Below are 26025 nucleotides of genomic sequence, written 5' to 3'. Positions count from 1 at the left end.
GTCATGATTTCAGGCGAAGGAGGGCTCTCGGCATTTGCTCAAATCTCGATCTTTCCAACAGCTGCCGAAATTCAGCCGATATCTTGCGTGGCAGCTTACAGGCCTGCAACGCTGTTCAAAGGACCAGCCCAGCCAGTGCGTCGTATTTCCGCGTTGCCCAGAGCCAAGCCGCAGGCAGGACATCCCTCTCTTTCTTCGACGACCGGGGTTGCATGCAAACAGCTGCTTCTTCAAGTAACGCACGCCGCCCAGCTGAGACTCACTCAGCAAAAGCCAAGCACCTGCATCCCATTCGGAAGCGCTCGTACATACTTTTGCACTTGCACTGTGGCTGCTGAGTTAGTTCCATCTCATCCGATCCAGCAGCTTCCGCTCCGCCATCCGCACGACTGTCCCCTTCATCTCGTTCTTCTTCTTTATCACCACCTTCTCATCTGATAAAGTCGATTCACCATCCGTCGATTCCATTGTCTCGTCGCTGTTACTATCGGCAACCACCGCTTGTCCGTGCTTCTCCAGCCCGAGGTCCATCTCTCTCTGCAAATCCGTACCTTCGACTCAGTCGCACACAGACACAACCACAGATACCTCGTTCCGCCACCTGTCCACGTCTTGACACTCTTCCGCCCTGCACCTCAGTCGACTGCGGTCGTCTACAGCTCTCAACGACTGCCATGCAGCACACCACAGCGACCATGGCGGCATCACAGCCTTTCGGTCGCCGCCCGTCTGGCTCGTTTCCGTCGGATTTCCCGGTAGGCACTGATCCTCGCCTTGGCGGTGCTCACGCCTATGCTCCCCACCACGACCACCCGTTTCCTCCTCAGCCCTCAGACGCTGCGTCCAATAACTACCAGTACACGTCGGGTCGAGCACCTTTTGACCATCAACTCCCTTTTGATGGTGCCAGTGGCGCGAACGTCCCGTCGTGGTTCTATGGTGCTGCTCAGGCGCCGCCCTCTTCGCAAGGCATCGGCGAGCCTGGCCTTCCTTACCATCTCGATGCATACGCACAACATGCGTCGACAGCCGCACCCAACCATATCGCGGGTGCGCCCCTCTCAATGACCGCAACTGCCCATCCTCCCACCTCTTCTTCGGGACCTGCGACCGCTGACTTTACTCCCAAGACAGCACTGCTCAGCTCGGTAGAGGCGGCTCCCTTCGCTGTCGGACCGCCTGGACATGCCCCTACACCCTCCCTCTCCAACACCTCGCACCCTCTGTTGGCAGCAGCAGCAATTGCAGCAACGGTCCCTCGTCCTCTCGATAACAGGCGAGCCAGCGATGAGAGCGCTCACCCAGCTTCCGCAGGTCTCTCGCTGTCCGAAGCTGGATCGTCGGTCGCCAATGGACGCATTCGCTCTGCTCCAGAGTCGGCAGGCTTCAACGGCTCCGTCTCGCCCAACTCGTCCGCACGCATGTCTCGTAGCCCTGAAGACATGAACGCACCTCTGTCTTACCACGCGTACGCCACTGCAACAGTGCCTTCTCTCGGTGGCATGGCCCTGGGCGCGCCAAACGCTTCTGCGTCGATGATGGAGTCGATCGACTCTTGGCTCGCTCCTGTCACGTCTGCACCCCTGGGCGCCGGTTCGTCCTCTTCACACCTTGCTACCCTCGCCACAGCGATGAGCACCGCAAAGGCGCCTTCCAAATCTAAACGCAACATCTCGCCCACAGAGGCTTCTTCAGCGGACGATGCACAACCTGCTTCGCATCTCGCTGCCGATGCTTCCTTCCATCCCGGCTCGTCGATGAGCAGCTCGGACGCGCTCGCCGGAGCACCCTTCAAGACGAGCAGCGAGAGGCGCGAGCGTAACAAGGCGTCGCAACGCGAGTCTCGCAAGCGCAAGCAGGATCGACTCGAGACGCTCGAGAGCGAGAACGCCACGCTGCGAAAGGCCTTGGCTGATATGAAGAAGTTCAGCCAGGCGATTTCCAACGGCGCCGGCATTCGTGGGGAGGATGGTGCCGAGGTTGCGCCCGTACAGCTGACCAAGTTCACGGGCGCTTTCCACCTAGACCTGATCGAGTCGCATCTGGATGACGAGTCGCAAGAGGCAGAGTGGAAGGGCATGATCGGACATCGATTCCCCGCTCCTACTTCGCAAGCCAAGAAATGGGACGGCGCCTTCCCTTCCGTCGCTGCGACCACGTCGCATTCGGATGAGGCTGACGACGAGGAAGACGAGGAGGACACGGCCCAGGCCAGTGCAGTCAAAGGCGAAGGTGACAGCACGGCCAAGGACAAGGGAAAGGCAACTGCCGATTCGTCCCAATACGCATCGCACCAAGTCAAGAAGGCAATGTGGGAAATCTCACTCAACCAGAAGCGCCACAAGGCGGCTCAGAGCTTCCCCTCGATGGTCGCCGTACCCGAGCTTGTCCTGTACAAGGTGTGTCGTCTTTACTTTAGCACGCTGCTCCCCTTCACCACCAAGCTCAAGTCGGGCATCATCAACCTACGCGCTGCACGCGAGACGCCAAGCTTCGCCGATGGCTTTGACGATCTGCCTCGTTTCCCTGGCGACCCTGCATTCGGCGGTTCGGACCTCTACCTGCCCAAGAACTTGATGCCCACCGAAATGCAGATGCGAATCGGTTTCCATCCGGTCGAGATCGCCGTACTGCCTTACCCAGCGATGCGCGACCGCATCCTCACCATCCTCAGCGCTTTCCACGCGATCGAGGAGCTTGCACAAGAGGAAGAAGATGCTGCTGCAAGGTTCAGCGAGGACGCAAGCGGTGGCGCTTTGCCTTCGGGCGATGCAAGCACGCAGGCGGACCAGACCAACACGGAGCTGAACGACGCAGACATTCGCAAGCGTACCGCTCTGGTCGCCGACATGTCTGCTTGGAAGCCCAAAGACTACAACGGTGCTGTGGTGATGCCAGACAAGAGTCGAGTGTACACTTATGGCTTCCTGGAAAAGCCACGCGGTTCACATCGCCTGCGCAAGCCTGCCCAGCGCTGGCTGGACGAGTTCTTCTACGAGGTCGTGCGGACGCTGCGAGTGTGGTCGCCGGCTGGCGACGTCTTTGATGGCGAATGTTTCGAGTTCAAGGAGAGTTTCTTCCGCAAGTATCCGTACATGGTGGATGGCGAGATTCTTCGAGCCACCAACAGATGGAGGAGAGCGCGCGGCGAAGACCCCATTCGCCTCTGATGCCTTGCAGCAATAGCAACTTTTGCTAGCACCCCCTTCCTTTACTTACTCTTTCCTTTCTAACCCCACTGTATCGCATCCTTTGCATCCTTTTCTAGAGTCTCGATTTCGTCGATCCAACAGCTGCATCGCTACGCAGTCAACTAAGCTACTGCGCGACAGCTCATCTTCTCCTCGTCTCTGATTGCATGGCTCCTCTTGTGTTTCTACTGACGTGCTTCTCTGGCTCTACTGCCAATGTTCCTTCCCCACTTGTACTCGTTCCCGATAATCACAAACGCCGCGGTTTCCCTTTTGCCTGTTGCCAAGTATCCTCGAGGCCCGTGGTCAACCTGTACAACGCCAGTGTTGCTTGAGAGCGATGCCGCCGTACGTTTGTGTTCAAGCACCGCCATAAGTCGCTCATCTTGCTCATCGACAGATGGACAACGGCGAGGCTTGCAGCGTCTACTGCATGAAGCGAATTCGCCTTTGACATGCGCTTGCCGTTTCAGGCCGGCAACAGAGTGACGCGTGCTTGCGTCTCACTTTGGCTTTCCAAGACCAACACCTGCATTTCTTCAGCCAGAAATAAATCGATTGTTCGAAAATGGAATTTAGGGGTAAAAAAAGGGAAAAGAGGAGGCTCGTGGACAGTCTGTGATGTGCTTTCCGAATGCGTTCCTTTTTCCTTTTTTTTTTTTGTCCGGAATTCAAGCGAAGTGACGCTGTCGATCAACACAAAAACATACAGGACACATACACAGACGCAAACGCAATCCTAAATCGAGTCGGAATCCCCTGGCTGCACTGCACTGCCCCTGCTGCACGTTGGAGGCCCTTCGCCGTCACATTCTTCCAGAGAGCACACACACTCTCCACCGCATCGAGTGCCAGCGACGTCGCTTAACGTTCTTTGTCATTTGAAGCCCTCGAGCCTCTTACGTTCGCACCCAACTCTATCCCATTCTTTGCCTTACGACCACCACCAACGAACATCACCTTCATAGACTCGATCATTGCCAACGCTCTGGTAGACACTTCTTTGATCGAGCATACACGACGAAGCGATATTCAAGCCTAAGCTCAAACATGTCGATCTCACCGTTGGATATCACAGCCCTCAAGCAGAGGTACGAAAAGGCGGGCCAGTCGCATCTTTTCGCTTTCTGGGACACCTTGTCTGCTGAGCAGCAAGCTGAGCTCGCTCAACAGCTCGATGAACTCGACGTGGCGCGCGTCAACCAGGTCTTTCACACCGCCATCAAGGCAGACGAAGAGGCGAGGGCGGGCAAGTCGCATCAGGTCTCACCACCTCCCCCTTCCTCCGTCGAGAACACCATCGAGGGCGAGGCCGACCCCGCCAAAGTTCAACATTTCAGGACCGTCGGTCTCAATGCCATTGCCCAGGGCCACGTTGGTGTGCTCTTGATGGCTGGTGGCCAGGGTACGCGACTCGGCTCGAGTGCTCCCAAAGGCTGCTACGACATTGGCCTCCCTTCCCACAAGAGCCTCTTCCAGATCCAGGCAGAGCGCATCCTCCGTCTTCAAACCCTCGCTGCCAAGCACTCTAGCAGCTCTGCCGGCTCTTCCAGCTCATCTTCGGTCGTTATTCCGTGGTACATCATGACTTCTGGACCGACACGCCAGGACACCGAAGCCTTTTTCGCGCAGAACAACTACTTCGGTCTCGAGCAGCAGAACATCGTCTTTTTCGAGCAGGGCACGCTTCCTTGCCTTTCTCTCGAGGGTAAGATCCTCTTGGAGACAACCAGCAAGGTCGCGACGGCTCCTGACGGCAACGGCGGTCTCTACCGCGCTCTCCGCACGCCATACAACAAGGGTCATCCCGAGACGGTCATCTCGGATCTTGAAAAGCGCGGCATCAAATACCTTCACGCGTACGGTGTCGACAACTGCCTCGTCAAGGTTGGCGACCCGATCTTCCTCGGTGTCTGCTTGCAGCAGGGCGTCCAGGCTGGCGTTAAGGTCGTCAAGAAAGAGAATCCCAAGGAGTCGGTCGGCGTCGTCGCTCTGCGCGATGGCAAGTTTGGCGTTGTCGAGTACTCGGAGATCCCCGAAGCACTGAGCGAAGCACGCGATGCCAACGGCGAGCTCTCGTTCCGTGCGGCCAACATTGTCAACCACTTCTACACCACCAAGTTCCTCGCAGACGACGTCCCGGCATTTGAGCCCGAGATGGCGTTCCACATTGCACGCAAGAAGATCCCCACCGTGGATCTGACCACGGGCCAGCCGGTTAAGCCCTCGACACCCAACGGCATGAAGCTCGAGCTGTTTGTGTTTGACGTCTTCCCCTTTTGCGGCGACAAGCTTGCTGTGCACGAAGTGGCAAGGCAGGAGGAGTTCAGTCCGCTCAAGAATGCAAAGGGGACGGGCGTGGATGATCCGGACACGTCGCGCCGCGATCTGCTTGCTCAGCAGCGAAGATGGCTGATCGCTGCGGGTGCCAAGGTCGCTGAGGGGGCCGAGGTGGAGCTTAGTCCGCTTGTGACATATAGCGGCGAGGGGCTCGACAGGTTTGCTGGCCAGACTTTGTCGCGCTCTGGTAGCATTGAGCCTTAACTCCATTGCAGCATCTTTTGACTTGCTTGTAAAATTCGTATGCTCTTCTAATATCATCGAACGCTGCCTTTCGATTCTGCTTTCCGAATCACGTCCACGCCGTCTTGAATGCAACTCAAACCCCGGCGACTCACACCTCGGGGCACACACATCGAACCGCCTCGGCGCCAAGCCACTCACACACACCTTGTTACATGCAAGACATATTGGAGAAAAGGGTCCCAAAACGTGCCGAGATCCGGCCTTTTTGTGCTGTTTGAGATTTTTGGGGTGTAGGGTGAGATTGTGTACAGATAGGTTGTGTGGATGATGATGATGATGATGATGATGAACGGAGAATCGAAGCGCGACCCGAGAGGAATCGGGGGAGGCTTTCTTGCTGTGCGACTTCCCTTCTCACAATGAAGAGGGGGAGGAGAAACATACAACAAAGGACCGGGATGTAATACGAGATCAATACGGAAGAGTTTTTTGGTGATGAAGAACGAGCCTCACAACGAGAGAACCTCCCTTGTCCCTATCCTTACAACCTCGAGTGTGCGACAACAATCAACGAGCGAGAGCGGAGAGAAAGAGGTATGTCATGCAACGAAGCGAGGAAACCGAGGCAAAAGTGGAAGACCATGGCCAGCCCACACGCTACGCTTAGTTGGCGTGGAGAAGCTGGAGGAACTCCTTGGCGACGGGCTGCTTGGCCTCCTTCTTGATGCCGGACTTCTTCTGGGCCTGGGCGCGGATCTCGGATCGGATGGCAGCCTGGGCGTAAGGGTTGAGGCGGAACAGAACGGCGCGGTTCTTGAGTGGGTTCTTGCGCTGGGTGAAGGGGCGCGTGGTCTTGGCGGGGCCCTTGGCACGGACAACCGACTGGATCTCGTCCGAGTTGATGATGCGGGTAACGTCGGTGTTGGCGATCTTGGCCTTAGGGAGGGTGAAGCCGGACTTGGCAGCGAAAACCTCGTCGAGGCGGCCGAAGGCGGACTGGGTGAAGATGACGAAACGGCCCAGGTGTCCACCAGGAGCGAGCTGGAGGATGTTGAGGCGCTCGACCGAGCAGAGCTCAACACCGGGCACGTTGCGGAAGGCCTTGACGATACCGGCGTCCTTGTTGTAGATGACAAGGGGGCCACGGCGCTGGGTGTGGCGGCGGTTGCGCAGCTTGCCGACACCGGCACGGATCTTGCGCGAGTTCGAGACCTTGACAACGTCCTCGTAAGCGTTCAGCGACTTGAGCAGGGCGATAGCCTCCTTGGTCTTGGTCAGGCTCTCAGCCTGGTCGGCCACGACCAAAGGAACTTCGGAAAGCTGTTCGACGCGGTGTCCACGAGCGAGCAGCAGCGAGGGGACGGCGGTGGCAGCCAGAGCAGAGGCTGTAGCGTAGCGCTTCTGGTTCTGGTTGGTCTTGATGAACCATCGGCGCCACAGCTTGGTGGGGGCGAACATGTGACCACCGCGGACCATGTTACCGAAGGCGGCCTGGCCGGAGCGGTGAGTACCACCACCGCCGACACGGGGAATACGGGCAACGGCACGACCAGTACCCCAGGACTCGGCAGAGGTCTGGTGACCAGCCTTGGTCGAGACGGCGTAGGGCTGACGCTTGTTCTTAGCAACGTTGGCTGTAGTGAGTTGAAGAGACGGCGGAGAATTGGGTTAGCAATGGGTTCTTGATTGAGATCAATGTCTGCGCTCATCTCCTTTCGTATTCGTCTTGACCTTCCTGCTGGTTCCTGCTCCTGCACCTATTGCATCTCATCTCGCACCCCTTTGCCATGCACTGTGCTACGTAGTTGTGTTCTCTTCCTGCTGTCCTGACTTGCTTCTAATCCTGTCTGCCTGCGATACGATCCTATGCTTGATTGCCTGCATGTGACGGTCTGCTGCGATGGGATACTTACTGTGAACGAGCTGAACGACGTCAGGTCGAATGGGGGCAGTGAAGACTGCGGGGAGGGGGAGCGAGCCCGAGGCCGCGCCATCGAGGCCCCTCACGTTGACGGCTGTTGATAGAGAAAATAAGAGCAAAGGAGGCGATCGTTGTCAATGGGACCGCCCGATGATCTGGAATAGTCTGTAGCAGCAGCACGACACCAGTGCAAATGTCTAGTCGCCGAGATAGAGAAGAAGTGGTGCCTAGTTGTATTATAGACGGTGGACGTAGAGCGGATCTATAGCGGAAGCGCTGCAAAGGCTGCAAGAATAGTGTTCGTCTTTGGCTCGTCAATGTTGTCAAGGACGGGCGCCGGGTAGGAAGGATGAGCGCCATCTAACTGTCTGCGAAACTGGCCTATGTAGCTGCCTTCAGTTGGCATCATGGATGCATTAACCTCCGTTCGATATCATAAGTGGCGTAATGATCGACCCTTTCCATTCAGAGTCGCTTCAGCTTCCTGCAAATGCGATGAGCCCATGCCGATGCTGATACGGTCGCTGCAGGGTAAAGGCCCGATGATGGTTGACGGATGTATGGCAGTTGTTGTACGTCTTCTGCGCGGAAATGCTATGCTGCTCTCGACGACGATGCTGAATGGCGACGAATGCTACTGCTGAGGTTGTGCACCTCGGTGTCGATGCTGTTGCTGCTGCTGCTGCTGATGGGCTGTGCGAGATACCTACTGGGTCTAGCAGCCATTTTCGATATCTTGAAGGGGATGGTTGGTGGATGACTCCAAGAAGGATGGTGACGGCGAGCTCTCTGTGTAGCTCGACCTGGATCTCTGATGTTTGCAGTGAGAGTCAGAGGCGGCCGACTTGGCTTGCCTCTCTGGCTGGCTAATTGGCTGCCGCTGCTTGATTCGTGTGTCGAATGTGGGCTGCTTGTAGGAGACTTGCTCTGCTGTTGCGAAATTTTCCGTCAAGTGTCACTCCGGCTCAAGCCTACGAGACTTCGTGAATTCCGCTGGCCTCGACTCAATTTCTTCGCTGAGGGGTCGAGTCTGAATTTCTATTTGACTCCGTCGCTAATCAGCGCGGCCTGGACACATACAATATTTCGAAATCAGAAATTTTACATAGGCCACGTGATCAAAAAATATGCTCGGCCGAGCTCCGGTATGCCGAACTCGACATTTTAAGGCAGCAACTGGCAGTGACTTGATGAGTATCCAAGTCAAGAGAGGGAGACCTGGCCTCGAGGCCTACTTCGTTTTGCTGCAGGCCAGTCTCGCACTCAGCCAGCAACCCAGAGTCGGGAAGACACAGGCAACCCTGAAGCTCCAACGCGCTGCACAGCGTCCGCCGCATCGAAAGCGCGCTGGTCGTCATCACTTGCCTTTAGCTTCCTCCATCTCTTCGTACCTCAAGATATCACACATCACACTATATCGACAAGATGACTTTCCAGACTCTGTGGTACAGCCACCCCCGAAAGTTCGGCAAGGGCTCCCGCCAGTGGTAAGTGTCATCACGACGCAAACAACATTGGGACAACACAGTACGGAAGCATCTCGCAGCGCATCGACACACCGACCCAGCAGAGCATAGACCAGAGACATTCGACCGACTCGCACATTCAAGTTCAACTGCATTTGGCAGAGCATTGCAGCATCGCAGTGGCATTCCAGTATCGGTTGCAGCAACAACACAGCATCGACCTTCCGTCACCTCTAACCTCGTAACACGCACATACATCGACTGTGTGCACCGATGAAAACGGCGAACACATGTCACGATGATGGAGGATCAGATCCAGGTCATGATGCCAGCTGGTGATCCTTACACAGAACATGTTGCAGGCACATAGCCATTGAACGAGGTCGTTGCAGTTCTAAGCGTCGACAGTACCAACATACGCTTGCTCAGTGTTCGCGCTGTCCCAGTTGTTGGCGGCACCAGAAACAAGCTGCTGGCATGCATTGCGTGCGTTCGACTAGAACGTCGGCCGTACAGCGTGCGGATGGAAGGCCCCTCTTGTGCAGCTACTTGGTGCGCGATGTTACTGGTACCGCAGTTCAGTCAGTAGGAGCATGTCCTCAGATGATTACGAACCCGAAACACCGCTCAGGCCGTGCAGGATTGACTTGCAGCTTCACCAGCGTGACATTCGCACCGCCACCACCCTTGCATCCTCAAACGACACATACGAGCGACAGTTTCAACTCATGATCACATTCCACGAAAGAGACGTGTTGGACATCACCTTATCTTCATCAACCACATCGACCGTTCCACTCTTTCACCTCTGCGTTTGCGGCTTCTCTACACGTCCTACGATACGCTGCCCACGATGTCTCTCCGACTGTCGCACTGTTGTCCCTGCATCGCTGCGACCAATCTCGCCGCGTCGAATCGTCCACTGACCTGTTCGCCTTTACTACATTGCGCCATCTCTCACACCAGCCGTGTCTGCGGTAACCAGGGTGGTATCATCCGAAAGTACGGCCTCGACATCTGCCGTCAGTGCTTCCGTGAGCGCGCTGACCAGATCGGCTTCCACAAGTACCGTTAAATCGGCTTCGGATCCCTAGGTCAAGCAACACTCGCACGCACACCCCCATACACACGCTCTCTCTCGACATCCACGCATGCATACAAAAAGTCTCGATCAGAGAATCCCGTTTCACCTCTTGCCCCACGTGAGACCGCCACACCGGGCCTGCTAGCCTCGTTCATCGTTTTGAACTACAGTGTCGTGGCTGACTGGTTGATATCGTACGCGGCATAAGCTAGCAAAGTCTTTTCTTTCCCTCTTCGTACCCGCTTCATGTCACATACGCTGTCTTCACTTGCTTTTGTAGCAAACCAAAAACGTTTATCGGTTCACTGCTTCCGAATCTAGGTGTGCGCATCGATGTCGTATGAGCTGTCGTGCCTTGGCTTGTACACCAACGTGCAGATAGCATTTGAAGATGGAAGGCCCTCTGCGCTCGATCAACTGCCTTGCAGTGTAGAATACAATGCGGCTCTTCATGCCGGAAGCAGCGAAGACCTGCCTGTCGCATCGTCGGAAGCGGAGGATGCGACCGTTGTGCATCAGACAGATCGACAAGGTCCGAGAACAATCAAGAGCGGCAACAGCCCGATCTGTATCTGCTCTTGCTATCGTGCGGGAAGGTAGAGGTGCGCGGTAATTTGCGGAATTGACGAGTTGTAGTACGACAGCAGGCACAAACTCGAACAAATCCGACGTTTCAATTGCCAAGCTGCTGATTGGACCCGACTTGCTCCACGCATCTCTGCAGCCGACGTCGTTGTGGATTGAGAACGAAGGGCTGACGGATCGCAGCTCCTTTTGCAGCTGCAGCGCTCGATCTTGTACAGGATGGCAAATGTTGCACGAGGTGGATGTCGAGGCGCAGACTGTATGCGACAGAGTCGAAGGCCATGAGCTGAGAAGGTCGCAGAAGACGTCAATGAAGCGAGCTTGGAAGCCATGCTCCCCGATATCGAGACTATGTACTTCTCACTCCCCCGCGGCTTGTCGGAGAGCAGTAGATATACTTTCCAGACCACAATTGATGAGCTCGTGTTTTGCTTTCCTCTCTCTGCCGGCTTGAGACGCTGCACTCGCCCTTGGCGACACCATTGTGGCGGCGATGGTGCCGACTTGCGAGTACTGCTATGACGATCATCAATCTAAATGTGTCAAAAGTGGGAGTGAGTGATACCTTCGAAGAGACTTTTCCTTCGGAAGCAGCGTCTCCAGGCCCGTGATCGCCTTTCACGGACTTTGGCGGCCGAGCTGGTCGGTCATATCGTCTGTTTCTTTCCTGGCCGATCGTCACACACAACCGCTTTTCTTGCCTTCGAAGGGCTGCAGCTCATTCAAAGATCGTACAGGTGGTCATGCACGCACAGTGCGCAGACAATCTTCGTGCGGGGTAGTCAAGACAAGATGATGTAGTTGCAACGTCTCGTATCTGTTCAGCTTGAGCTTGTGTTTGAACGGGATGGTCTCGGTTCTACCGGTCTGGCGTAGGGAACGCGTGAAGCTGCCTGGAGCGCAGGCGAAATTATGAGGAATTACTGAGGCAGCCAAGGCACTTGAAGAGTGATTTTCAGCCCATGCGGTTTTTGAATCTTGTCTGCAATGGCCTTGACAGTCGAATTCAGGTAGGGCTGCAGAGCCTTGGGCCGTAGCCTTTTTCCAATTTGAAAGCGACCTGGCGAGACTGCTGCCTTCTCCCTGGTTCTCGCAAAAGCGAGCCTGTTGATTGGCCCATGCTCGTCCAAGCGTAGCGTGCTGAGTGACGCTCGGGCTGCGATTGCCGTCACTGGCCGGTCAAAGCTCTGTGCTCTCTCCTCTCTTGTGAATCAGCCCCGAAAACTGGAATTTTTCCAACACAAACACAAACACACACACTCCCCCTCCCCCCGCCTGCCCGATACTTGCGCTCTTTGCTCTGCTCTTGCGATTTTCCCCTTTTTTCGTCGCTATCGGCCCTTGCCGCGCGTAGTTGAGAGACTGGATACAGCGTTGGCTGCTTGCTTTCCCCCTCGTTCGTCCGCCTTTTGCTCGGCATCCCGTCTCTCGCTGCTGCTATCTTTCTGCCCTTGCTCCGCACCTACACCTCTTTCCCTCCTTCTTCCACCATCACCACTTTCTCCATCTAGTCTCTTTCATCTTAGAGTGAGAGCAGGATAGCTGGTACTGCCACCACAATCATGCTGCCTGTCCGAGCATTGCGATCTTCGGCCCTCCGGGCGGTCACCCGCGCTCCCCTCGCCCGTGGTTATGCCACCACCGTCGCCGAGGATGCCGCCCCCATCGACCCCTCCCTCTTCGACAAGAAGGTCGAGATGTCCGTCGTCGAGAAGGGCAAGGGCTACTACATCAACTACAAGCGCATCGAGGACAACCTCAAGGTCGTTCGTGAGCGGTAAGTGTCCTTTTCCCGATTGGTTTAGCCTTGGCGGTCCGAATTGGCCCTTCTCGCGCAACAGTCGCATGCAAGCTTTTCCTACCCACACTAGCCGCGAGCAATTGACTGACTCTCTTCTTGACTCTGTTCACCCTCCACAGTCTCAACCGACCTCTGACTCTTGCTGAAAAGATCGTCTACGGTCACTTGGACAACCCCCACGAGCAGGAGATCGTCCGTGGTAACTCGTACCTCAAGCTCCGTCCCGACCGTGTCGCCTGCCAGGATGCCACCGCCCAGATGGCCCTCCTCCAATTCATGTCGGCCGGTCTCCCCACCGTCGCCGTCCCCGCCACCGTTCACTGTGACCACCTTATCGAGGCCCAGGTTGGTGGCGAGAAGGACTTGGCCCGCGCTATCGAGATCAACAAGGAGGTCTACGACTTCCTTGCCACCGTCACCGCCAAGTACGGTCTCGGCTTCTGGAAGCCCGGCTCCGGTATCATCCACCAAATCATCCTCGAGAACTACGCCTTCCCCGGTGGTCTCATGATCGGTACCGACTCGCACACCCCCAACGCCGGTGGTCTCGGCATGATTGCCTGTGGTGTCGGTGGTGCCGACGCCGTCGACGTCATCGCCGATATTCCTTGGGAGCTCAAGACCCCCAAGGTCATCGGTGTCGAGCTCAAGGGCAAGCTGAACGGCTGGACAACCCCCAAGGACGTCATTCTCAAGGTTGCTGGTGAGCTCACCGTCAAGGGTGGTACCGGTGCCATCATCGAGTACAAGGGTCCTGGTGTCGAGTCGCTCTCGTGCACGGGTATGGCCACCATCTGCAACATGGGTGCCGAGATCGGTGCCACCACCTCCGTCTTCCCCTACAACGAGCGCATGGGCGACTACCTCCGCGCCACCAACCGTTCCGAGATCGCCGACCTCGCCAAGGGCTTCCAGCGCAACCTCCTCCCCGACTCGGGCGCCGAGTACGACTCGCACATCGAGATCGACCTGGACAACCTCGAGCCCCACATCAACGGCCCCTTCACCCCCGATCTGGCCACCCCCCTCTCCAAGTTTGCCGAGGAGGTCAAGAAGAACGACTGGCCCGAGGAGCTCAAGGTCTCGCTCATTGGTTCGTGCACCAACTCGTCGTACGAGGACATGACCCGATCCGCCTCCATCGCCGACGAGGCTGCCGCCCACGGCCTCAAGGTCAAGGCGCAGTTCACCATCACTCCTGGTTCCGAGCAGATTCGCGCCACCATCGAGCGTGACGGTGTCATGGAGTCGCTCGAGAAGGCTGGCGGCATGGTCCTTGCCAACGCCTGTGGTCCTTGCATCGGTCAGTGGGACCGAAAGGACGTCAAGAAGGGCGAGAAGAACTCGATCATCACCTCGTACAACCGTAACTTTACTGGCCGCAACGACGCCAACCCTGCCACCCACGCTTTCGTCGCCTCGCCCGACCTCGTCACCGCCATGGCCTTTGCCGGTCGCCTTACCTTCAACCCCTTGACCGACAGCCTCAAGGGTGCTGACGGCAAGGAGTTCAAGTTCTCCGCCCCCGCCGGTAAGGAGCTGCCTCCTCGCGGCTACGACCCTGGTAACAACACCTACCAGGCTCCCCCTGAGGACCGTTCGTCGGTTCAGGTCGCCATTGACCCCAAGTCGGACCGTCTTCAGAAGCTCGAGCCCTTCAAGCCCTGGGACGGCAAGAACCCCACCGACTGCCCCGTCCTCATCAAGGCCAAGGGCAAGTGCACCACCGACCACATTTCCGCCGGTGGGCCTTGGCTCAAGTACCGTGGTCACCTGGAGAACATCTCTAACAACTGCTACATCGGCGCCATCAACGCCGCCAACGACAAGGCGAACGAGGTTCTGAACATCTTGACGGGAGAGTACGGCACTGTTCCGGCAACCGCACAGGCCTACCGAGAGGCAGGGCGCCCTTGGGTAGTTATTGGCGACGAAAATCTGGGCGAAGGAAGTTCTCGAGAGCACGCCGCTCTTGAGCCACGCTTCCTCGGTGGTTGCGCCGTCATTGCGCGCTCGTTCGCTCGTATTCACCAGACCAACCTGCGCAAGCAGGGTATGCTCGCTCTCGAGTTTGCCGACCCTGCCGACTACGACAAGGTCCGCGAAGGTGACGTGGTCGACATTCTCGGTATCACTGAGCTCGCCCCCGGCTCCAAGGTGACGCTTGTCATCAAGCACCAGGATGGCACCAAGGACGAGGTCCCTCTCACCCACACCATGAACGAGAACCAGATCTCGTGGTTCAAGCACGGCTCCGCCCTCAACAGGATGGCTGCCGCCGCCAAGTCTGCCTAAGCTGACCTGCGCTGAAGCGATCGGATCGAAGCTAGGGCGAATGCCGTCGATGTTCGCATGTTTTGAAAGATCGCATCTGGAGTGTGGCCTCTCTTGTACTTATTTCCCTAAGCACCACGCTCGACAAGAAAAAAGCATGTGTTTCTCTTACACCATGTGTTTTGTGTGTATCGTTTCAAGTTCGGAAGATGATCCAACATGTGACGAGTCTAAGAAGTGCAATGAGACTCCTGCGGCGCGGTAACACTCGCAAGACCAAGGCGAAGGCGGTGCTCCAAGAGGCACGCTAGTAGTCGCCCTGTGCTCCCGACATCTTCTCGACATATTCTCAGTTTCGGTGGTACTGCAACGGGCCGCGGGGACTCCTACTGTACTGTACTGTACGGTACTGTAGATCGGCACTACGCAAGCCACTTTTTCTTTCCAGCTCGAAAGCGCCAAAAAGCCCTGTACCCCACTTGATCGGCACCGCTTCCACGGTTGTAGCCGGATTCTTGGAAGTAACAGCGAGCATGTTCGCAGTCGATGAAGTTCAGGAACGAAGCAGGCTGCATCGTCGCGTCATTTCGCTGTCAGAAGCGGACTCTGAAACGCGCTTGCTCAAGCTGTGTTCTACCGTTCTTTTCTACCGTTTTGTCCGGTCTTAGCCGTTTTTGCTTTCTTTATTCCGAGATCGCTGTGCTTTTCTGAAACGCCGATCCGCTGCCTAGCATGGATTTCAACAAGAATGCAGTGCGTAATTGTGCTGAAGCTTGACCTAGCCTAATCCGTCGGACGAGACCGAGTCGGTTGTTGCTCGCTCTGCAACGCTTCGTCAGACTTTTTAGAGTGTGCACCTGACCAAAGAGGTCACGATCGTTGCACTTTGTTTGTGGGTGACCCTGCGATGGGCAGGGTCCCGACGGCAACCCCACACTCGGCTCCAACTTGCCAACTTGTCATGTTCGATCGACCTCTTGTCTTGTTATGTCATGGATCGAATCGATCTCTGGTCACGAGAGAGAGAGAGAGCTCCGATACACTATGAGCGCTTCAACCTGGCAAGCATCCTTATTCACCAATCAGTGTCTTTCCAATTGCTGTTCACGCAAGGAGGCGCCGGAAAGCGGAAGTCCGAGCAGGCTGGCATGAGAGTGCGTCCTTTGACCTGTGCCCAACAGCCCCCTCGTTTTGGGTTTCGAGTGTGAGTCCCCTATTTTTTCGTGGGAAACTGAACTGAAAGCGTGTTTTTTTTTCTGAGCTGGAATTCGCTTGCTTTTTGAGGGTCACAGCTGCTGCTGTGCTGCATGTACGGGCATTGGATTTTCATCGGCCTTTCCTTTTTTCTCTTTTCTTTTTCTTTTTCCTTAGTTTTTTCACCTTTTCTCCTCCCTCTCATGAACGAATCCGTGTGGATTGAACGGGCGTTCTCGACGCTCGTAAGCTATCGTAACCATTCTTAATGCACACAGTCACGTCCAGTCACGTCCTTTGGAGTGGAATCAGCGCACCGTGAACTCTAGATTTCCTTCGAATGGAGAGAGAGATTGTGTGTGTGTGTCGGGAGGAGGGATACGAAAACGATTTTCTCCGACACATTGGCTGCAAGCTGCCAAGCACCGCAAAGAGGCGTCATCTAGGCGCAACGATTTCGCAGGCCGCCCATCGAGGCTGCACACGGCCTGTCTGTTGAGTCGGCCTTGTACCGGCTAATTGTGGTTGAGACAGTCTTTCTTGTTGCATTCGAGCTGTCTCTTGCCGTCATCAGGCGAGTGCCCATTCGTTTCGCGCTGAGGCCTTCGCTTATCTTGTTGCGTTCATGCCAACTTGCTACCCTGCTGCCCTTGTTGCCCTGCTGCCCTGCTGCCCTCGTGTGCTGGGCGGCTGCCCGCGGTCACGTTGGTTACACGGGTCGAGCAGACGAAAAGTTTCGCAGTCGTGGCGCGCGGCGGCGACCTGCCAAAATGTGCACTCAACAGAATGTTTTATTCGCCATCAGCTGTCCTCTACTGACTCCGTCTCGGCTCTCGCTTGGCACTCGTGTTCACGATCCACAACAGCACTTGGGCTGTGTAGCACCGGTCTGTCTGCATTATTTCGCTTCCTGGTTTTGAGTCGCTCCCTCGCTTCGAAGCCAATCCTGCAAGCCTCTGTTCCTCACCCGCAAAGAACGAATAAGGCTTTTTTTGTGCCCCACTTTACGTGTCGTTGATCTGCCCACCTTGCCAGGGTTTACAGTAGTCAAGCCTATAGCACCGCACCACACAGTAACCACAGTACTTCCCTGTCACCGATCCTCTCCAGTCCACCTTTTCATTTCTTCCCTCTGCCAGAGTCCGCTACACCAGTGTCTCCAGTATCCGCCTCATATACTCGCCACGTTCGCCTTTCCGCCTTTCCGCCTTCCTGCTTCATCACCACCTACCCGCCACACCTCTGATCTGCAGTCCCCCCGCCTCTGCCTCCCTCCTCAAAGCACGCAGATCCCTCTCAGCGTGCCTCAAGAGCCTCTTCTCCCACCCTTCCCTCCTTTACCTTCCTCTCCACAGCTCGCAGTGTTGACTGCCTTCGCATCAAGATGGAGAACACCAAGGTGCAAGAGGTCCACACCGGCCTCGAGCCCGATGTCAAGGGCGACAAGACCAACCAGCACGTCAAGAAGGCCGCCGAGCTCGGACAGCTCGAAAAGCAAATCAGCCCGGACTCGGACGACATCGCTCGCCCCGATGGCAGATCGGTCGACGACATGTATGAACGCAAGGTCTACATCCTCAACAAGGTGCTCAACGAACACATCGGTATGGGCAAGGTCCAATGGCAGCTCTTCTTGCTCTCCGGTTGGGGCTGGATGGCCGACAACCTTTGGCTTCAGGGTGTTGCCATCATCTTGCCCCAGGTTCAGCGTGAATTCAACATCCAGAGCGACATTCGCTGGATGACATTCGCGCTCTACTGTGGTCTCATTTGCGGTGCTGCCATCTGGGGCATCCTCGCTGATGTGATCGGTCGTCGTCCCTCGTTCAACATTACGCTCTGCATCGCCGGTATCTTTGGTATTGCTGCCGGTGGCGCTCCCAACTTCGTCGGTCTCGGCGGTCTGCTCGCAGCGCTCGGTTTCGGTCTTGGCGGCAACTTGCCCGTTGACGGTATGATGTTCCTCGAGTTTATTCCGGCCAACAAGCAGTACCTCCTCACGCTCCTCTCGGTGTTCTGGTCGCTCGGCCAGCTGCTTGCCTCGCTCGTCGCATGGGCCTTCATCGCCAACTTCTCGTGCGACGGCGAGGAGAGCAACACACCCGGCCCTGACAAGGTCCCCTGCGATGTTTCGCGCAACATGGGCTGGAGGTACACGTTCTACACGCTCGGTGCGCTCACTTTCGCCATGTTCATCGCCCGATACTTCGTCTTCCGCCTGCCTGAGTCGCCCAAGTTCTATCTCTCCAAGGGTATGGACGCTGAGGCTGTCGCTGTGCTCAAGGAGATCGCCCGCAGGAACGGAAAGCCTCTTGGTGACGATATCATTTCCGTCGAGATCTTCCGCTCGGCTGCAGGTCAGGACACCAACATGGACGCTGCTGAATACGAAGACGAGCCCACTGGTCTGAAGGGCCTCGTCAGTGCTCCTGGCCGCATGCTCAAGGATCTCAAGAACGTCTCCCTCACCCCGGATCTCTCGCACGTCAAGCCGCTGTTCTACGGCTATCAGATGGCCATGACCACCACCATCCTCTGGATTCTCTGGTCGCTCATCGGCCTCGCCTACCCGCTCTACAACGCCTTCCTGCCCATCTACCTCTCGCAGGCTCAGGGCGTCGAGGCACCGCCTTCAGTCTACACAACCTACCGCAACTACGCCATTATTTCCATCTGTGGTGTGCCCGGTTCCATCATCGCCGCCTGGATGGTCGAGCTGCCCAGGTCCGGACGTCGCGGTGCGCTTGGAATCGGTACCCTTCTGACCGGCGTTTTCCTTTTCCTGTTCACCACGGCCAAGACCGAAGGTGCCGTCCTCGGGTTCAACTGCGCCGCCGCAGTTGTGCAGAACATCATGTACGGAGTGAGTATCTCTTTCTTCCTGCGTCTCTGAGCGTCTCTCCATATCATGCACGAGGTATAGCATGCTGACGATTGATTTCCTGATCTCTCATTTTTTGCTTCTTGAAAACAGGTTCTCTACTGCATCACGCCCGAAGTGCTCCCCGCTCCCCATCGTGGAACTGGCGACGGCATCGCAGCTGCGCTCAACCGTATCTTTGGTGCAATGGCCCCCATCATCGGCATCTACGCTGGCGGCACAGCACCCCTCTACGTCGCAGCATCGCTCTTCCTCTTCTCGGGCGTGCTCTCGTTCTTCATCCCGCTCGAATCGCGCGGAAAGAGTGCGCTCTGATCGAGTCGCTTCTCCCTTGTTCGAGCCGACATCATGTACATACATTTGTTCAACTAAGATACCACTGTATTGCAGTCTTCGGTCTGTTGTGTGTTGCGTTGGTTGACTGGTCTGTCTGTTTTGTGGCTGCAGTACGCCACAAAATCATCACGGCGCATTGACACCTTGGGTGAAGCCTCTTTCGTTTTCCTTGATGTGGACTCCTCAGCACAGATCGGTTCAAGAGTGGATTCACTTCAAGCTCGCATACGCTGCACTTTGGATTGAATCGTGTCCGACCTGTCAAAATGTTCTCGCTGAGGCATGTCTGGTGTCGGGATCTTCACTCTTGCGAAACGCTGGGCCTTCGAAACATGTTCGTGTGCACCGCTGTGTCGTTCGACTATGAGAGAGCTTGCACCGGCCTTCCAAGGAGTTTCGCAAACAGCAGATTGCTTCTGATTTTGATTTCACTAGGGGGAAAGAAAGATCGGAGCTGAATGAGACGAATCACGTTATGAGCAGTCAGAGAAACTGGTCGCTCATTTTCTGAGGCCACTCTGAGCGTGGCCGCTCGGAGCTGGGATGTACGTGCTACAACATCGATTCGGCCAGACGAAGAGAGACAGCCGCTCTACTTTCGAAAAGGCAGTAAGATTGAGGAGATTGACTGTTTGAAGCGAATGAAGAGCTTGATTGTGAAAAGCTGTCTCCGGAACAAGTCCAACTAGAATCTCCTCCTCGTCTGCGGACGACGGGCCCGCAACGTTTCGGAACGGCAAGCGCCTTGAGTGCGACATTGGGAAAGGCGCCTCCGTCCGCTCAAGCTCGCAAATCGCCAGCTTGCAGAAGATCGCTTTTGCTTTTAACTCGCAGCCCGTTCCACACTCCCCGCTTTTGGGTTGTGTGAAGCTTGTTCCGCTGCAACTGCTTTGCATTCTTCATGTCGGTGACTGACAGTTTGCGAAAGCTGCTGACTGGTTGTACACGCTCCTGTGTACTCGCGACAGTGGAGCACGTCCCGCATTTCGCTTCTCTCTTGCATCCACACGTTGGGGATGCTGGACACGTTGGTTGCTGTACCACGCAACCAGGTCGCACTACTTCAGGAGCGCAAGGTGACTCTACCCAAATGAGAATCGATGAGTGTGTCGATTCCGTTCACCACACAATTAAAGAGCGAAGCAGTTGTGATTGGTCCGGGAGCAAGTCTGATCGACATCCAGCTTGTTCCATGCCCTCCACCACGAAGACGAATCGATAAAGCTGAGCAAGACAAACTACCTCTATCAAAAAAGACGGAAAGATTCAATTGCGATACAGATTGAGCCTCGTTATGTTGGTTTACAAGCAAGCAGCGATGCTGTCAAGCCATTTCATTCAGCTCTACAGAGGAGCTGACAAGGGTGCATCCGCCGTTGCGTGGAGCAGTCTGGTGGAAGGCAAGGCTAAATGTGCGGCCATATGGAAACAATGTCACTTCTTGACGCCTCGCTTTGGCTGCTGTCTGGTGCCCTTTGTGACAGGCTTTGAATCCGTCTTGGTTGTCTTGGCCTTCTTGGACTTTGCTGTTTCTTTTTGGTTGTCTTTGTCTCCGTCGTCGGCGTTTGTGTCAGACTTTCGCTTGGTCTTGGCGGTACCGACGGGCAAGGAGGGATCTTTGCGTTGACCGCTTTCGATGGCATTCTTCTTGGGAGCGGGAGCGCCCTTCTTGGCTTGGTTGGGGTTGTCGCCCGTGTCTTGGTACTCGCCGCCTTTTGCTTCGTAGCGTTTGGACATCTCGGCCGCCTTCCAAGCGGACCACTGGCCCTTTCCGCCGCCCTTTTCCATGTTGAGCACCTCCTTCTTGGCCTCTTCGCGCTTTTGGGGGTCGGTGGGGTTTCCTTTGGACGATGGCATCGTGATCCGAGAGGGGGAGGGGAAACTGCTGTTCGATGTGCGGGTTTCTGGGGGATTGTGACTGCTTGAGCTGACTGGTCCAGTAGTAATTACGTTGGAAAGCGAGGATGAAGGTTAGAATCGAGCTCGAACGCGATGGTAGTTAGGGAAGGGCGGGAAGGGGCGGTAGAAACGTTCAGAGTGTATGGATGGCTGGATTCACGAATGGATCAGATGACATCGTTTGGTTTCGTTCCGCATATCACTCAGCGTTCTGACGGGCCGACAGTAGAATTGACAGACTTAGTAAGACGAGGCCTAACGAGGAGATTGCGAAACCGTGTGTGGTCCATCGCCACGTTTGCAAGGATCATGCAATGCGATAACTGCAATCTACTGTATATGCCGGACCCTAGATGCATCTCAGCGCCTCCAATCCGGGGATAGCTTCGTCATGCAGACGCCAACTCGGCGACACAAACGGCGGTCGTTCTCTCACGCTTCAAGAGCTTGCCAAATAGCCGAACTGAAGCCTAGAGTTGTCTTGTGACCGGAGAGGCACTGTGGAGACAACATCTACCGTGGATGTGCAGAGAGCCGTCGGATGACCAAATTGATACAGTGCAGTACAAACTGACAGATGTGACGTCGGCATGGCGAAGTCAACGTGCATCCCGATTGATCTTTCCCGATTACTGTGCGGTCCACGATGGAATTCGTCGAATCGCAATCGCTCTTGAGGCCAAGCTTTCCGAGGCTTGATTTTCAGACTCCGCTGCGGCCTGACGCTCTGTACCGTCTGGCATCTCCAGAATGCACACGCAATGGTCGAACGGTAAACCACGGCCAATGCCTTGACCGCTTTCGTTCTTGGGGAGAGCATGACAGGCAGCTACATTCTGGATGCACTTTCAAGGTCCCAAAGATGAGGTGCTTGCTGCTCGCCATGGTTCAGAAGTATGCGTTTCAAGCAACAGAAAAGGAATCCAGAAAAAAACAAGAAAAACAGAAATCCCCCTTTTTGGCTCGCGGTTCAGGCCATGCAGCAAGCACTACAGGCTTTAGGCGAGGCTAGTTGCGATGGCAGCTGAGAAACAGAGGTGCAGCCAGTGCCATGAACCGAGGCGAATGATTTGCAGCAGGCATGCCTGTACTCGTCATTCTGATCAGCAACGCACGATGTCCACGACAGACGCACGTCTGCAATCCCTCAATCGGGTCTTGCTATCAACATAACAATAAATTCGCCCTTCATCTCTTAACGCTTCACTGAGATTCCTCGACATTCAGTCGGTCCATCACAGCATCACCATCCGGGCCTATTGATTCCCTATCAGCTGCGCATCCTCTGTTCGGCGACGTAGTGATCCGCACCATTTCACCGCACTCTCTTCGTTCTCTTCACCCTACCAACAACATTCGAAATGCAGCTGCCTTGAATACCTCGTCTCATCTTCATCTCCCAGCTCATACGTACCTTGCGCTGCTGATCGGGCATCATCCTCTGGGTGCACATTCCCCCGGCCCCTCCGATCCAGTGTCGGTACGCTACCTGCTAGCTCACCAGATCTGAACGTCGACCGCGTTCTTCCCACAGCGGCTCGCACCTAGTTCCGACCATCCACTCACAGCGTAGGCTGGTCACTCCGCCACGATGCCAGCACCGCTGACCAAAGCCACCTCTCGCGGCAATGCCTCGATACAGAGCCACCCAGTCGGCACAATCGAGCACATCCCCAACACTGCCGCCGCTTCTACATCACAGCTTGAGCCAGTCCCCTCGTGGCCAAAGATGGGCGCATCCCCTTCAGACGAGCACGCATCCACCAAGGCCAGCTTGAGAGCCTGGTGGTCCTCCTTCACAAAGGGACGCAGCCAAAAGGACAAGAAGCAGGCCGACAACCGCGTCTTTGGCGTGCCTCTTCGCCAATCGCTCAAATACGCCAGTGTCGCCATCTCGATCGCCGGCGAAGACGGTCAGCAGTACGTCTGGGGTTACGTCCCTGTTGTCGTAGCCAAAGTCGGCCTCTACCTCAAGGACAATGCTACCGAGGTCGAGGGGGTCTTCCGCATTGCTGGCTCCCAAAAGAGGATGAAGGAGCTCCAAGAGACCTTTGACAGCCCACCGCGCTACGGCAAGTCGGTTGACTGGTCCAAGTACAGCGTCCACGATGCTGCCAGCGTCTTGCGCAGATATTTCAACCACATGCCAGAGCCCATCGTACCACACGACCTCTACACCGAGTTCAGAAACATCCGTGCCAAGGACAACTTCGACGAAGAGGGCGCCATCAAGACCTACCGCCTTCTCATCTCGAGCATGCCACCGGCCAGCCAGTATCTGCTGCTTTACGTTCTCGATCTACTCGCCGTGTTTGCCCGCAAGTCGGATAAGAATCTGATGCCTTCGAGCAACCTTGCCGTCATCTTCCAGCCGGGCATGTTTTCGCATCCATCTCACCAGCTCTCGCCCAGCGAACACAAGCTGGCCGTCCAAGTGCTCGAATTCCTCATCGATCACCAGGACCACTTTGTGCTCGGCATGTCGCCTCAACCAGCCTCGCAGCTGCCTCCCAACGAGCTGACTGCCGTGTCGAAACCCATCAAGGACGAGGACGTCTTGGTTCCCTCGGACAGCGACGAAGAACAGGGCGAGGTGCAGGTGCACGAGGGCGGAGGCGCGCGTCTGATGCGCAGCAAGACGACCAAGCCAAAGACGAAAAAGTACAGTCTGGGCTTCTCTCGCCGTGCCAACGACGACGACAATGTCAGCGACGTCGACGAGCTCTCACCGCAGGCTTCGGGAGCGTCTGGTAAGAGTCCAGTCAACGAGCAGCCTTCTACCGATGTTAAGCCAGCAACGGGGCTGCGCCGAAGCCGGACCGCGCCATCGCGAAAGATCATCGATGGTGCGTCGCCAGCCCGCAAAGGCCGACGTCCGCGCGCCTCTGCGGGTGACAAGCGCGCTGCCGAGGAAGAGCATCGCAGGATCGTAGCGTCGCTCATCCCACCACCTCCAGAGCCGAAATCGCATTCTATGCAGAAGGCGGCCTCGTCTACGGGTCACACGCCGTCCAAGCCATCCAGACCCTCGACCGAGACTAGACTCGCTTCGCCTGCTTCCACGCCGATGCGGAAAGCAGTCTCGGTAACAGACTCGCCCGCTGCTCCGGCATCCATCGCAAGCGCCTCCTCGCCAGCACCCGTTGGCCAAGATGCGACGGGTCTTCCTACCCCACCGCCGTCCAAGATTCTTGGAGCAGAGGTGACGGCACCCTCGTCTTCGTCTAAGAAGGACGAGGTCGAATGATCCTCTTTATGCTTGGATGCAACATTGTCGCAGTCAGTATCACTCGAACGTGGTGCTGACCTCCTACGAACAATTAAATTTTTTTCGTTGATCCTTTCCTGCTCTCGCACAGTCGTTCTCTCGTTTCCCCCTTTCGCTTCTGTCCGGTGGCGTCCTGTTGGTTCAGAGCTACCAAGCTCAGACGACCGATCGTGTCGCCGGCGTGCATTCGAGCCGGCTGCATTTATACCTCACATCGCAGCTTAGCTTTTGTGTCTCTGCATCGTTGATCGTTCCACCTTCTTCTCCTTGATTACTCCTTCATCTGCTAATAGTTGATTCACCTTCATTGTAACGGCTCTTTTACGGAATCTTTTTGATGGAATTGCAATCCTATGTCGACAGAGACTGCGAATTGCTTCGAGATGTGTATTATCTCAAAGAGTGCGACCTTGGTACAGCTCGCTGCGTGTGGTGCTTGTGACCAGATTGCGAGGCTGTACGTACGTTTGTTGTGCCCTTCACTGCTATTGACCCGCTTCTTCCAGCGTCTCTTGCTGCGGTTCTTCTTCTGCATACTGCTCCTCTTGGCCAGCAGCTGCTTCGGCGCCAGTCCACCACGAGACGAGGCCCAGTCCGCTCCCGGCGATGCTAGCGGTGATGCTGTAGTGCGGTCTGGTCTCTTTGGCCGTGTGCTGGTTGTGGTGGGCTGAGGGGTCGGCTGCACCCGGAGCTGCGCCGGGGCCTGGCTCTGCGTCCCAGAAGGCGTCGGATTCGACGGTAAAGCGTACTGCCTCTGCCGTGTCCAAGTACATCCTCTCGTCCTGCTGGCTGAGCAGCGGGTCCGCCGCGATCTGCTCCGTCCGCGCTTCGTACAACCAGAACCACGCACGCTCCTGGTGGTCAAACGCGCACGGCTTGGGAATCAGATGGAAGGGCACGTAGATGTCGTCAAAGAATCCGAGCGTGATGCGGATCCCCGCTTCGTCCGAAGACTTGATCTTGCCCGTCAGCACTTCCTGCGTAAATGGCCGGAAGACGATGAGTCGGAATGTAACGTGGTGGTAGAGACATCCGTCGCCAAAGCGTACCTTGCCCTCGGAACAGCTGAGAATGTCGAAGAGCGAGATGCAGAGTCCAACATCGACGAGAATCTTGTTGGCGTATTTGACGTTGATCTGGTCCGAGATGCTTGTCAGCGACGGTTGGCCGAATGCCGACGGGTGCACACTGATTGTGTCTTGGATGTCGGCAAGGACGAACATGTTGACTAAGCCAAAAAAGTGTCGGAGCTCGTCCGAACAGCAGTCTAGTTGTAGACAAGCTTGCGCTCGAACGATGGAGAATACCTGGCTGCGTTCCGTCGGGTTCGGTAGAAGAGGGTGCGAGACTGCTCGCCTTGCTGTCTGTGACCGTTGCTGGGCCGAAGGCTCCTTCCGACCTTTCTTGGTCGTCAAGGTTTAGAAACTGGCCCGCTACTCAATGGGATGCGAGCATCAAAGTGACATGATGATGCTTGGGGTATATGTGAACGAAGCGTTCTCGAACCAGATGAGCGGCCTTGCGCTGTGATGGTGGATCGATCGTTGTGAGCGGAGGAGGTTTGGCACGACAACTGCAGAAGAAAGCAAGCCATCACTC

At 56.1% G+C, this 26025-nt stretch overlaps 8 protein-coding genes across 8 annotated transcripts; 5 read left to right on the top strand and 3 right to left on the bottom strand.

The window, feature by feature from the left end:
* Positions 1-695: 695 nt before the first annotated feature.
* Positions 696-3170, top strand: EX895_001784 (uncharacterized protein; the record flags this gene model as incomplete). The annotated part of the gene is made up of 1 exon (XM_029882383.1): positions 696-3170. One exon carries the CDS (start codon positions 696-698, stop codon positions 3168-3170), a length of 2475 nt encoding a protein of 824 aa, XP_029741238.1.
* Positions 3171-4241: 1071 nt separating this feature from the next.
* On the top strand, positions 4242-5735 carry EX895_001783 (uncharacterized protein; the record flags this gene model as incomplete). The annotated part of the gene is made up of 1 exon (XM_029882382.1): positions 4242-5735. The coding sequence occupies one exon, from the start codon at positions 4242-4244 to the stop codon at positions 5733-5735; it is 1494 nt and encodes a 497-aa protein (XP_029741237.1).
* A 645-nt stretch (positions 5736-6380) lies between these two features.
* On the bottom strand, positions 6381-8364 carry EX895_001782 (uncharacterized protein; the record flags this gene model as incomplete). Its single annotated transcript, XM_029882381.1, has 3 exons — positions 6381-7351; positions 7631-7732; positions 8349-8364. The coding sequence occupies 3 exons, from the start codon at positions 8362-8364 to the stop codon at positions 6381-6383; spliced, it is 1089 nt and encodes a 362-aa protein (XP_029741236.1).
* Positions 8365-12335: 3971 nt separating this feature from the next.
* On the top strand, positions 12336-14869 carry EX895_001781 (uncharacterized protein; the record flags this gene model as incomplete). The annotated part of the gene is made up of 2 exons (XM_029882380.1): positions 12336-12550; positions 12694-14869. The coding sequence occupies 2 exons, from the start codon at positions 12336-12338 to the stop codon at positions 14867-14869; spliced, it is 2391 nt and encodes a 796-aa protein (XP_029741235.1).
* A 2557-nt stretch (positions 14870-17426) lies between these two features.
* EX895_001780 (uncharacterized protein) lies at positions 17427-19238 on the top strand (the record flags this gene model as incomplete). Its single annotated transcript, XM_029882379.1, has 2 exons — positions 17427-18905; positions 19017-19238. The coding sequence occupies 2 exons, from the start codon at positions 17427-17429 to the stop codon at positions 19236-19238; spliced, it is 1701 nt and encodes a 566-aa protein (XP_029741234.1).
* Positions 19239-20693: 1455 nt separating this feature from the next.
* On the bottom strand, positions 20694-21116 carry EX895_001779 (uncharacterized protein; the record flags this gene model as incomplete). Its single annotated transcript, XM_029882378.1, has 1 exon — positions 20694-21116. One exon carries the CDS (start codon positions 21114-21116, stop codon positions 20694-20696), a length of 423 nt encoding a protein of 140 aa, XP_029741233.1.
* A 1633-nt stretch (positions 21117-22749) lies between these two features.
* Positions 22750-24405, top strand: EX895_001778 (uncharacterized protein; the record flags this gene model as incomplete). The annotated part of the gene is made up of 1 exon (XM_029882377.1): positions 22750-24405. One exon carries the CDS (start codon positions 22750-22752, stop codon positions 24403-24405), a length of 1656 nt encoding a protein of 551 aa, XP_029741232.1.
* Positions 24406-24911: 506 nt separating this feature from the next.
* EX895_001777 (uncharacterized protein) lies at positions 24912-25649 on the bottom strand (the record flags this gene model as incomplete). The annotated part of the gene is made up of 1 exon (XM_029882376.1): positions 24912-25649. The coding sequence occupies one exon, from the start codon at positions 25647-25649 to the stop codon at positions 24912-24914; it is 738 nt and encodes a 245-aa protein (XP_029741231.1).
* Positions 25650-26025: the final 376 nt, after the last annotated feature.

This window comes from Sporisorium graminicola, chromosome SGRAM_12, assembly GCF_005498985.1.
Source record: "Sporisorium graminicola strain CBS 10092 chromosome SGRAM_12, whole genome shotgun sequence".
Lineage (NCBI taxonomy): Eukaryota > Fungi > Basidiomycota > Ustilaginomycetes > Ustilaginales > Ustilaginaceae > Sporisorium > Sporisorium graminicola.
This window is presented reverse-complemented; position numbering and strand designations above follow the sequence as displayed.